This window comes from Polyergus mexicanus, unplaced genomic scaffold (genome assembly GCF_030449975.1).
Source record: "Polyergus mexicanus isolate NDT 795.1 unplaced genomic scaffold, iyPolMexi1.0 SCAF_5, whole genome shotgun sequence".
Lineage (NCBI taxonomy): Eukaryota > Metazoa > Arthropoda > Insecta > Hymenoptera > Formicidae > Polyergus > Polyergus mexicanus.
In genome coordinates, this window is record NW_027223325.1 from 8,354,897 (window position 1) to 8,369,180 (window position 14,284).

At 32.6% G+C, this 14,284-nt stretch overlaps 1 protein-coding gene across 2 annotated transcripts in view; it reads left to right on the top strand.

Annotated features, from left to right (window-relative positions):
• The window catches only part of LOC138933654 (uncharacterized), a 117,698-nt gene that overhangs the window by 89,126 nt on the left and 14,288 nt on the right, over nt 1-14,284 (top strand). For both annotated transcript variants that reach the window (XR_011447005.1, XM_070296569.1), the window contains exon 3: nt 11,449-11,526. Coding sequence is in view for 1 of the 2 variants with exons in the window: in XM_070296569.1 (XP_070152670.1) it covers nt 11,449-11,526 (78 nt within the window). In the remaining variant the exon portion in view is untranslated. The remainder of the gene's footprint in view (nt 1-11,448; nt 11,527-14,284) is intronic.

A 14,284-nucleotide genomic window follows, 5' to 3' on the forward strand; every position in this document is an offset into this window, starting at 1 on the left:
TACAGAATAATGAGACAAATCAATTAGTGCAAAAAAAAAACAAATAATTGTTTAAAAAAATACATCGTAAATAATTTTTTTAAAAACTATTATTTTTTTATACTAATTGAACCTTTAAAATGGGACACCCTGTATATATATATATATATATATATATATCATCGCGTGTCTTCTTATGCACCAGAGAAGCAATCTTGTCGGTACTATTAATACAAAATCGCGTTCACAGACATTGAATATCGATAATATCAGTCGTTTATAAATCTCCCACTTATCATCGCGTTAAGAAAGATTGTCATTTTTCGATATACAAACTTTCTCAGAAAAGATAACGCGTTCAAGATACGTTCCTCACAAATTAAATCGATTACCATTTTTAATATCTTCTTTCATAATTTTTATCTTGTACGAGGTAAAAATTCTACAATATAAATATATTATTATATATTATATTAATTTATTTAATTATATATTATACAATATATTATATTGTAATATTATATACAATATTATATTATAATATATAAATATATATATATATAAAATTTGCAAAAATTTCTCGTTTAAAAAAAAAAACAAGGCAGAGAGAAATATATATATCTCGGAAAAATTATTCATCTTATCGCACTTTACAAGAGAAATAATACTGTTTCTCTCTCTCTCTCTCTCTCTCTCTCTCTCTCTCTCTCTCTCTCTCTCTCTCTCTCTCGTACGCTACTACGCAAGGAAAATTGAGGCGTGTTCGGATAATCTGATTTTCCGCCGTGATATCATCCGAAGGAAGGAGAATCAGAGCAGATGTTTCATCAAGTGTAGGCGCGGTTCATGGAATTATTCGATAGGTGTATATATATATATATATATATATATATATATATATATATATATATATATATAATATATGTAAAAAAATAATAAAAATAATATAAAATATAAAATAAAAATAAAAAATAATATAAACATAATATATTTGCATAAATGTGAATTTTGCACCCATATTCATATTTATGGGTGCAAAATTCATATTTATGCAAATTATATCGTAAATAAATAAATATATATATATATATATATATATATATATATATATATTTTATTATAGATTTAATTATTTATATTATCCAGAAGAATAAATGTGGAAAGATTAGAAAACTCAAGAGATATACAAAATTCTTCAATCTTAAAATTTTATGTAAAATCTTGACTAAAGATTTCTTTATATAAAAAATTGGAAAGACATATATAAAGTATAATGAATAAATCAAGTATTTCAATTAATCAAAATAATGTATAGCACAAATTACAATCGATCGAAAAGGATCGATTAACGAGTGGCGTGTGCATTGACTCACCCTAACGTGACTTTCAATTAGCGGCGCCGAAGCAGGAATGAAATTGAATTTTCCAGCCGGGCTCTTAGCGTAAACGAAAATGTAACTCGACGCAATACGGATGCGATGCTACTTAGCCGCGAGTCGCGCCTTTGTATGTGTGCGCGTACGTGTAATATTATAGTACACGATTTTTCGCCCTGTAACGAGAAATAGCGGGTTTCCCCGAACGCCGCGCGCGCATCAGCCGGGGATTCCCAGCAGGAACTTCTTCTACGTGAAAACGTTGAAAGGTTTCCATCGGCCGGATAGAGCTTTTCGCTCGTTACCGCTACCTTTTTCTGCGCCCGTTTTCTCGACAAACCCCTCTGCGCGATTCCTTTCAGGTGAACGCAACTCGAGCATCGTGTATTTTGTCTATTACAACTTCCTCCGAGTTTTAAAGGATGAAATTTATTATTATCTAAAAATATTTATTATTATTTTACGAACGCAATTATTTAAAATATATAATAAAATATATTATTTTGACAAGAGTATTTGCAACAACATGAGAATACATATTTAAGCGATTATACAGTTTCTTCGATTTAAGTATATACACTTAGTTATTATTTTTTTTTTCTTTAATAATAGATATAAAAAAATTTTTTTAATATATAAAAGTTAATCTGTTTAAAAAAATTTACATAATGACTTAAACGAAAAGTTTAAATTATTTTTTTTCTTTTTTTAATGTTGCCTATGACAGTTTTCTTTTTTCTAATTAAATAATATATCTATTTTACTGTAATTTTGTAAGATACCTTGTGACAAATTCGATAATGTGCAATAAAGTGAGATTTTCAATAGACGTTTATAAAGTATTGTCGCTTGTATTGCTTTTAAATATGAGCGGAAAAACAAAATATCTGCAATAAAAACTGTCGTGGCGAATAATGAAAAAAAATTTTTGTTTGTGTCATTATACAGGGTGTCGCCGATTTAAATGGCGAAACTACAGGAGCGTGTAGGGGACCGAGAAGCTAAGATAGAAAGTCCTTTAGAGGTTCGCTCGTTTTAGCTCCATTTTCGAGAAAATGAGTCTAAAGGACATCTTGTCTTAGTTTTTCGGTCCCCTACATTTTTTAATTATTTGCCATGACAGTTTTTATTGCAAATATCTTGTTTTTCCGCTCTTGAAGTTTTGCCATTTAAATTGGGGATACCCTGCATAGGTCTATAGCTTCCTTTTATTTTAAAGATGACAATTATATTACATAATCGAACAGAAAAATAAATAACATCGTTTTGTGTTGTCATATATACATAAGAACGTAACATAATTTCATTGGATTCGGATAATACAATAATTTTAAATCTTTTGTCTCTCCTGTGCGGCCATTCAATCAAGCGATGCTTTCCATTAGCAATAGTGTTTGTTGTCGGCGAAAAAGCACGGTATAATCTAAGCTTGCACAAACGCGCACACTCGCGCATGGAGAAAACCGCAGAGATGTGGTCAATACGTTTGATCTGTGTAGCGAAATCCGCCTGTGCGTCCATCCATATCCTAGTCGCTCGAACAGCACCAACGCCGATCTCGTCGGCAAAAAATCCGTTTTACCGATCCTCAATAGCGCGCGGATATGATGAGAATGTATCTGCACCATTCACAGAGGATAGCCTCTGTAAAGGCGGAAATTAATCCGCGTCTTCCTTAACGACGATTTCTCCTCATAGCGGGTGAAATTTTTACATCCCCACGACGTTATACTTTAAGTGTCTAATCGAACAGTTTTTTTTTTTTTTTTTTTTTTTTTTTTAGTTCTACAAAAGCTTAACTAAAGAGACGCTCATCGTAAAAAATAATCCAATAATCATTAAATACTATCGTAAATCAGTAACGACGGTTTTACAGCCTTCGTGAAATTTCTGATTACATTCTCGCGACGATCTCGACGACGACCATTCGAAGAATTTACTACAGCCATTTTTTGTCATTTAATTAAATATTTTGCAAATTTATTTCGCGAATAAAACTCGAGGATACTGCGAAAACTTTTTCCAACATTATATCCTCTTTTGTGACTTCTTTCTAAAATTTATTAATTTAATTGTTTGTGTTAAAATATATTTATTTATATATTGTATAATTGTGTTAAACAATGATATTTACATTAAAATACTATAACACATAATTTTTTTTTTTTTGCTTTTTTTATATACATATAAATTTAATATATTTGAAAAATATTATATATATATATATCACAATTTCTATAGTATCACATATGCGCTCACACATACATTTATTTAATACGTAATAAACAATGTTATATATAATATCAATGCTATAAATAGCTATTTACATATTGTTGGAAAATTTGTGTTTTCTTGTTAAAAAATATATCGGATAAAATAAAATTGTTCTGTCAAATATTTAACCCATTCATGTGTTAATTTAACATGTTGCTGTTGTGTTTTAATTGAACTCAAGTTAAATTTATTAAAACAGCTGAAAAAAAAAAGTAAAAATAATAGAATGTACGCATATTTTTAATTTTATACAATAGATATGTTCCGTATATTATTAGGGACAGGATTTATCTGTCAAAATTTACAGAAAATAAAAATGTCGATTTTATTCTACAGTAACATTTTTTTTCAAGTTAATTTTATCATTAAAAATATGATTGATTTTGCACAAATTTATTTTAAAAATACTATGGCATTTGCATTCGTTTCGCGTTGAAGAATTAATATAGTATTAATATCACCGTCTGACCATATTATGTTAATTTATCCATATTATATTAAATTATCACAAAAATAATTGTACGGGCCATTTGGGATATATGTTAAATTTAAGCCAAATTTTTCAACAGTGCCCGATATGATGTACGATTACGTGGTACAAAGCATCACCGGGATAAACTATCCACGCTAGATCCGTTCGTTAATGATCTGCGCGAGTTCGCGTGCAGTTGCAACAAGAAATCCGACCCGAATAGCCACGATTTTCCGCAAAAGTTGGGCAATTCCAGAGGTAGAATAGCGACGAAACGCTTGCGGTCACAAGCTTAACTATCTCTTGAGAATGACGACGCGGAGTTCCGGCCTTTTAGGATGAAAATCCTGAAAGGATCCGAGGAGCGAGTCCTCCTTTAACGGGCATTCTTAACGATCGCATTCTCCTAGAAGGTTACGATTATTGGGAATACCTCCGAGAAATAACGTTCATCTCTCGCGGCAAGTCAAGCCGTTTTCCACGCCCTTTGTCTCCCCGCGGATTATTGCGCGAAAATTCATCGCGTTAAACGGGAAACGAGCGGAATAAACTCTTGCATCGTATTATATTATATCGCGGAATTATTTTAACGATCGTTAAAATAAACGATAAATTGCGAACTGCATTATACAATATAAAGCCGGTTACATGAAGCGAAATTAGTTTTCAACTATAATGAAAATGCGCTTGTGTAAACTTTGTCGCCCCAGCGCTTTTTTTTATCTCGTTATTATTTCATTAATTTATTTTTGAAATTTAATTACGAGACATTATTTTTTTCTCTTCTTTTCTTTCCTTTTTCTTCTTATTTGTTTTCAATTTATTTTTCTTCATTTATTTTTATTATTTGTAATTTCTCTCTCTCTCTCTCTCTCTCTCTCTTTCTGTTTCACATAGCATTTTTTTTCTTCTTTTCTTTCTTTCTTATCTGTTTTAAATTTATATATATATATATATTTTTTTTAATTTATTTCTATTTATCTCTATTATATAATCTTTATTTATTTCAATTATTAATATAATATTTATTTTCGAACATATATTCTCGTCAAGAGTGCTCTCTCTTTCTCCCTCCTTCGCATAATATTTTTTTTTTCTCTTCTTCTCGTCCTTTCTTTCTTATTCGTTTTAGATTAGATTTTTCTCAATTAATTTTTATTATTTATAATATTTATTTCCGAACGTATATTCCTGCGAAGAATGTTTTCCCTCCTTTACACTGAACTTCGACGATAGAGCAGAAGCTTGAAATTTCATTTTTCGACTTTACGATAATCCTGGATAAACCAGGATGGAAAGATATTTCTCTCCCCATTTTCACTCGATCGCGATACAGATCGGCGGGATTTGTTTGGCGGGGAAAATTTTACGGAATAACGAGGGCAACACGCACGGCAACGACCACGTTGCAACCATCGGACCAATGGAGGAACGACAATTCACTTAGCAAACACGTGCGAGGCGAGCGAAATCCGAACGACAATGCGCTTGTTGCATTTTGGCATTCGGTCCGTATCGAACGGAAAAAGACTCTTTCTCTCTCTCTCTTTCTTTGTCGGCCACTTCCACGGGATATATCGAAGAACCAGCGGGCTTGTGTACGAGGATAGCCACATAGGAGACTCCACGCGCGCTCTGAATTCCAATGAGACCATCATCCCCGACCGCTGGGAAAGGCACGACAAATGCCGGACGACGCGAACCCTTCGCCTCGGCTTCGTGACGTATGCGACGTAAGGGCTTCTTAGAGTTTTTCGGGGAAACTACTCTCCCTACGGGTAGCTAACTTCATGTGAGAAACGTAAACGTGACTTTCGCCGTAAAACTAGAATTGGATTATGTAATAGTTGCAGCTCGAGGGGAGGTTCCCTTATCGCGCAACGATTTTACGAGGCGCGTATCTTTATTGCTGAAATTATAATTGCAGGCTTTACAGGATACTTCGTTTAATACAAATAGACCGGAGTGTTCGAATAAGATTCACATTTCTGTTTTATCCGGGAACTATGCAGTTTGCATATATACGTGATGCCGGATCATAAACGTATCTTTACTACTGCAACCTAATGCTCGCGATCAAATGTACAAGGATGCACTTGCAATTGACCGAAATCAACGATTCGGAGAGAGCTATTATATAAAGATGTAAAAAAATTGAAGAAATTAATATAAATTATAAGAATCATTCAATGATCGACTTTGAATTATTTTGATAAAAAGGAGATGTATTTCTGTTGTTTAAAATTTTTTTTTTTTTTTTTTGAATTGCCTACGTACTTCGAGATTTCATTTGGAAACTTCATTCGAATCTACTAAAGTCCGGCGAGTCGACGAAATGTAATTACCAAGTAATTCGAAGGATTATAAGGGCAAGATGGCGCGAGTCTACGATGCGTTTTACAAGTTGGCAGTCGGCTAGCTTCTTCTTGGCGACGCGCAAATCATATTATCTTAACGAGACCACCCTTAACGCCCTTTTGTCGGCGAACGATGATGCCGCGAATGCATTGTCGCGACTAAAGAAACATCGTAGTTAAACGCAAACGAAAATGAGAATCTTCATTCTTCATTCTCGTAATTGACTGTCGAGGCAAATTGCGTTTCTTGCTATCGTCGTTATCGAGATTGCGTGAATTTAAAAGCTCGTAAAAGAGAAACAGAATTATTTTCTCTGGATACACACCATGTTCACCCTGAAAAAAAATTATTTATTCATCTATTCTGACATACATATTTATAATTTTTGTTTTGTATTAAAAGAATCTGTTAATAATGTCGAATCAATTTATTCTGAAAAAATTTATATATATTTATATTATATAATATATTATATTTATATAATATAATATATTTTTATATTATATATTATTATATATATATATAAATTTATTTATAAATACATTTATTATACAAAACTTGTTTTACTAGATTATAATTTAAAAAGAAATTCTTACAGTCATAATTCTCTTTTAATTCTTTTAATTCTTCTTATATACTCACAATTTTTATAGAAATAAAATATCTTTAATAAATATGGTAAGTATTACGGTAAGATTATCAAAAACTAAATATTTTACGAGATTATTAATTTTTTATATCAAGATATGTCAGATTAAAATATAAAATAACTCAAAAAGTACTTAATAAAAAAATACTTTATTATAGTGTTTCGGAAAGCTCTCGATGTCAGCTACAAGAATGCTAAATAAAAAATGGGGGTTTCCGTTTAAGATTTTAAAGTTGACCTTCACATGACCTTCAAATGATTTTCCAAGGTCAAATCATTGTCACCATCTTATGGCCCCCTTGAAGCCACACAACTTTTCTTTGAAACATTTTTCGATTTAACGCAGTGTTTTTGAGATATTTGAGTGGGTCCTTTAAAATGGGACACCCTGTATGTCGAAGCATCGCTATTAAAGCGGATCTATTTACCATTCTAAAGGGCGGATTATAATACAGATGTATAAGATGTCTTTCACACAAATTGGCACTCGGCCAAGCTCGAACGAGCAATTCTGTACTAACGAACACGGCGGATGTTACGAAGCTCAGTATTTCGCTGTCGCATCTTTCATATATACCAGCATCATTTTTCAAACAGTAAAATAGATAGCAGTAAATGATTAATTAGCGTGTAAATATATATATATATATATATTTTTTTTTTACACGAAAAAATTCTTTTCTCAAGATGACGATTAATGAAATTTTCCAGGGTGTCTATCCCCTGGAAAAATATGGACAACCCGGAATTTTTTTTTTTTTGGGGAAATTTTTTTTCTTTTTTTTATATCTGGAGAAATCAGGGGATTCCCATGGAATTTTATTGGGATTCAGAGAATTTTTTTTAAAAATTCTCTCTTTAATAATGTTGCTTTTATACTATATAAGCAATCCCGCAATTCATTATGTGTGTTTAAAATATATTATATAATAAATATATATCTAGTTTTGTTTATATATTTAATGTCTTAATGAAATATTGAATAAGCGATAGATTATTCTTGACTTTAATTTTTAATAATAAAAAATTAAGATGTTACGCAAGTTAAAAATTTTTTTGTCTCAACGAAAGCTCTGTTCACTCTTTTTTTCTCAGTACATTTATAAATCTAGCAGTTGAAACTTAAGTGGCTTTGTGTTTCTCCTTCGTATGATTGAGAAGCGTTAAAAAACGCGTACAATAAAAAGACTTATTTTTAGAAATTGCATAAAAAAAAAATATTTAAGATATTCTCTTTATCTAGAATTTTGAACAAAAATACTTGAAAGAACAGGGAATTTTCAAGGGATCTTTTTACACAATTTGAGTAGACACCCCATTTTCGTTAGTGAAGAAATCCGTTCTCAAATTAATCAAAGAAACCATAGACGATGTTTTTTAACTGAAATTCTCGGCGTGCAGGCTCTCATCTCGCTGCAACGAACTTTCGTATATACACGTGGAGTACAGAATATACAGGAACCGCGTAGCTTTGACTTCGTTAACGACTTACAAAACCGTAAAAGAGGATTGCGGAGCGTTTTATACCGCGAGAAAATCTCTCTCTCTCTCTCTCTCTCTCTCTCGATCTCTCTCCTTGGGCAAAAGTCACACGATATTATGTTTACGTTCACCGGTTGACAGCTTATGAAACGATTCCTCGCGCGAGGAGACGAAATATAATCAACAGAACTCTCCGCGAGGCAAATGTCGCGGAAGACAATGAGAACTCTTTGTATAGAATACATTCTCGCAAGAATGTTAAATGCACAAATTATCCGACGAATGCAATAACCCAGCTGTTTTACATCCACGCGTAACGGCGAAGATAATAAAAAGTGTTTCTTCAACAGAATTTGAGAAGATTTTTCAGATTACCTCTCACATATTGTATTTTCCAACTTATTAGAAGTGTATACGCTAGAAATAATTTATGTATTATCTCTAAAAATATCTACAACCAGTGTTTGTTATCTAGATAATGATTTAGATGAAACAATTGCATTATTTCATCTTTATCTAGATGATAATAATAGGATATGTTATCTACATTTTTATCTTAGATGAAAAGATGCGTCATCTGTCTTAAATTATTTAAGATAATGGCTACATATTCAGTAGAACTCAGCCCTTAATAAGCGATTTATGATTCTTTAATATGTTCGGTTATTACATTCAGATCCAACAGAGAACCAAAGGTGAGATTCAATCATATTAAAAAATCACTGTACTCAGTGTGAAAGAATAGTTGTACTGCCTGTGCGTACGTGGTATTTTCTATTATTCTCACTGCCGAATAGATAGAAAGGTATTTAACGAAAAAGTTTATAAACGTATATTATTTTAGTTGTTACATTTTTTTCTTAATTATTTTTTTTGCAGCAATTTTATCTTAATATTATCTAGATAAAATTGAAATAAATCATCTTTATCTTATCTAAGATAAATTTTTTTACATCTTATCTTATCTTTATCTAGATGATTTCAATATTAGCTATGCAAAATGTTGTCTACAACGTACGAAAAAAAAAAAAAAAAAAAAAAAATGATAGCGTTCGAATGTAATTAATTAATCTTTTTTTTTTCCTTTTCGGAATCCAACGTCGGGATAAAAGCAAGCGAGATACTTGTAATGCGTCCGACGTAAATACGGACGATACAAGTCTGGCGTTTAATCAGTCGAGCTTTATTTGGAAAATTATAGTATTGTCGTTGGCTATGATGTTCTTTCGCTCGCGAGGAGAGATTAAACCGGCCCGGCCCGGCCGCTCGAAAGGATTAAGCGTGATAAAGCGGTCCATTACGTCGGTGCCGACAAAGTCGTCCCGAATTCTCGCGATATATCGCGAAAAGACGAAATGAAAACCGCGTCGGCTTTTTTTCTCCTTTTTTTTCCCTCTTTTTATTTCTTCTTCTTTTTTTTTCTTCTTTTCTTCTTTTTTTTCTTCTTTTCTTCTCTTTTTTTTCTCTTCTTTTTCTCTCCTTTTTTTTCTCTCTTATCCCCCGCGACGGAAAGCATTGTTACAGATAACACAGCTGGGGGTTGTGCATCCGCTTGAACTCGACTCCGGACGAAGGTCCGATCGCTTTAAAGGCGGCGCTTCGGCGGCTGCTTTAAGAACAATCCCGTGTTTTACGAGTAAGGAGCTTTAGCCCGCTCTTCCGCACCGTTGCACTTTATGTCACCCCCCACACGGTCTGGCGGCGCGATGTTGGTATTCCTCGTCAGGTCATCCCCTTTTCCGGATGCAATGAATGACGTTTGCGAGTTCTTAGATGGAGGGGGAAGAGAAGACCTCCGCTTCTTGTAGCCGCGGTGTATGAGTCTCTCATCCATTATTGCCGCGTGTCTTTATTCCAACGCGATCGAAAGAAGCGAATTTGATTTTATAATGCCATTCATCATTCTCGCCATTGAAAGATTCGGTTTAATTCAAAATTGCAAGATGTTACATCTATTGTATACTCGGGGAAAGGTGCCTTACTCAACTTTGAGAGGCGATATTTTTGTAATTATTAATTATGAGCAAAAGAAAATATATAGAATAAATTAAAAGTATCGTCATTATAATATTTGTATTCGGTTATAATTGAAAAAGTCTAATTCTTTTATTATTTTAATAGTAATAACAAAGAAAAAATTCTTACAAATGTGGATAACATGCCACCGTTTTGTAATTTTTAAGTTTTTTTGTAAAGAGTATCATCAATCTATTTACTCAGTTGATTGCGTTTAGTGCAGGTCGTTTAGTCGTTTTCCTTTTCTTTTTTTTTTTACTATATATTTTTGTATTAATTAAAATAAATTTAAAAAATATGTCTTACGTAATAATCCACATACTTGTAATCATATTAAGTTGTATAACATTAACATTTTTATACTTTTTACGATTAGATTTCACAGATAGTAACTTGATCTGTCTGTCTGTGATCTAACTGTCATCTATCCCCGATAAAAATTCAGCATCTTACTCGACAATAAACATTAAATGTAAAAATTAAAAAAGAAACACGTACATATACGTTTGTTACAAATAGAGATTACATAATTCACTAAAAATATTAATTTAAATAAATCTGCTCTCACACTTGAGGACGTAAGTGTTATGTAATGGCCTTATATTTTAGAATACTATATATGAGATAAGATTTAAGTCATATTTTTTCAATTTGTTTTGATTAATTTACAAAAATATAACACGAAGAAACGACTGCGTACTCGTTCTGTCAGCAGCGCTAAACGCGATCAGCTGATTAGTGAGCCTTTGTCGAAAAACTTAAGAATTGCGGGAAAATGATATCTTCCCCCAGTTACCTTATATATCAGGACAGTAGTTGAAATCGAGCATTGTATGTTTCAGCCAGCACCAATCTCGTCGGCAAATTTACGCAGAGCGTTCGAAGGATCGTCCAAGACGTGAAGGATGAAGGCACTTCCAGTAAGTTGGAGCATTATATTTTATCGTATTCATCTCGCGTAGGAGTTTAATTAAACTTTAGCCACTAGCTTGGCTGATCTATTATTCGATAATTTTATATGCTAACAATAAGAAAGATGGAGATAACAACGTATTACGGGTTTTCTTTTATTTTAAGAATCCTTTCATACAGGTGGTTAGAAAAATTTTTATATTTTTATTTGCATATCGATTATGGGATGTTTATATTCTTCCTCGATAATCCGCCTAATGAAAGAATGTATTAATAAAATAATTAATAAATTTCAAAAAAGTAATTTTAAAGGAAGATAAATTTGTGAAGAAAGTTTGTAAGACCCTCTTTCAAAAATATTGAAATATAGTTTATAATATTATGACATATTTATATGTCAGATATTATATTATCAATAATATGACAATAATTATATGTTAAAATATTATATATTAATAATATGATAAATTTATAAAGAGAGAGATTCGAGAGAGATTTGCTTGGGGAGGAAATTTCTAATTCCTTTCTCTAAAAAAATTTTTGTTTTCTCAATTCTTGATTTTCAAAGAATTAAATTACGCGAGTCCTCGTTTCAAGTACAGTGACTTTGGTGAATCGACGATAAAGACGCTCGTACGTATCGTTTGGGAATAAACGTCTGGCAGTCTGCCAATAGCGTGGACGGTTGTTGATTGTCCTATGAATGGAATAGAAACGGAAACTCTTGTATTCAATTGGGCCGAGAGTAACGGCGTGTCGGTTCTCCGTCGCTATATTAGTTGAAAGGGACGGAAGATCCGCCGTTGATGGAGAATTCCGTCACGTTCGGATTAACGCTTTCCCATCAACGAATGCGGAACTATGATTAATTCCGACGTCAACATCGCTCGCGTCGCCATCGACGCTGAAATGCAGCGATCAGATAAATTCCTAACATATATATATATATATATATGTATACGCGATAATGACACGTGTATAGGAATGTTGCCTGACGCGCGATCTCAATTTTGTTGACGGATTCTCTGGCTAATGGATTGGAAATCAATTATTATGCTGTTGGAAAATTTGGTTTAAATTTAACATCAAATAACTTGGAAAAATGTTATTGTAGAATAAAATCAACATTTTCTTCTATAAATTTTAACATTTGAATTCTGTCACTAATAATTAATAATACGAAACGTGTAAAATTACAAATATGTGCACATTGTGTTATTTTTACACTTTTTTTTTTTTAATTGTTCTAATAATTTAACGTTTGAATTTAATTAATACAACAGCAATATTAAATTAAATTGTTACACGAATGTGTGTTAAATATTTAACGCAAATATTTTAACTGGTGTACTTTTTAACAAGGAAACAAATTTTCAAACAGAGTTCTTAGCGAATTAATCGGGAATAGTCATCATTGCCAGAAATCACAACTGTTTTGTACATCTTTCTAAATAGCTTCAGTATAATTAATATTTTATTAAAAATGAGATTATATATTTATATTTATATTAAATGAAACACACAAATGAAAACAAATCTTTTTTACCGTATTTTTTTGATACATCTGATACATGTTGCTTGAAGTGTTTCGAGATATTGTTTGCTTCCGGAATTCCAACTTTTCGAACTAGAAATTCGGACGCGTTTAATGAAACTGCAACGGAAACTGAGTTGCTTATCCTGTCACTCGTCGCGCTCGATTTATTTATGTTGAAACTTTCGTCGCTATCGCGGTGTCGAGTTAATTGAGAATTAATTAAAGGCGACATTTGCACGTGGGAAGTTGCTCCCCCCCCCCGCCCCCACTATTGACAATTCAGTAATAACTATTATAATCCGTTTGATGATCGTTTCGTAGTGTTTGGTAGTCTATTCCAGATGATCGGTAGTCAAAGCTGTAATTAATAATTCGAAAAAAAGAAATATATTTTTATTTAATAAGAAAAAAAGTATTTCTTCAATTAAAATCTATAATTTTATAATCACTATTAATTAATACTACAATTAATATTAATTAATATTAATATTATGTTGCGCCTCCGTGGAAGCGCAGAGATTTTTTGAGGATCGAAAAGACCAAATTATAGAACTAAGGAGTTTGGGATCGTGCAGGGTCGTTCCGCCGTTGAATTAAATATACAGTTTTTGAATGAAATAAAAACCATTTATTCAGTTACGTCGACTTTAACTCTTCTTTTCTTTCTCGCGCTTTAACTCGGCTTATCGCGGTATAGAGTTGCTACGCGTGCCTGATATCGCGGCTGCTGTCGCGAGATCAGCTGGGACGTTCCTTTTTGTTAAAACGATTTCAATAGTCTGTCTCGCGGTTGCTGTTTATTATTGGGTTGAGTAAAAAGTCATTGCGTATTTTTTATATGTTTGTCAAAGTCATTTATTTATATAAAGAACAAAGATCAATCAATGATATATTTTCCATTTTGTTCGATGACCTTTTGCCATCTTTCGGTGAGCTTCGTAATTCCCCGTTCGTAGAAGGACCTGTCTTTATTGGCGAAAAACTGAACAAGGTGCTGATTTACCGCCTCATCTGAATATAACGTTATTCCACGCAAGGAGTTTTGAAGAGAGCGAAACAAGTGGAAGTTTGACGGCGCAAGGTCAGGCGAGTATGCTGGGTGGGGTAACACATCCCATCCAAGCTCCAATAATTTTTGACGGGTCGCCAAAGATGTGTGTGGTCTCGCGTTGTCGTGATGGAACACAACTCCTTTACGATTGACGAGCTCCGGACGTTTCTGGATGACA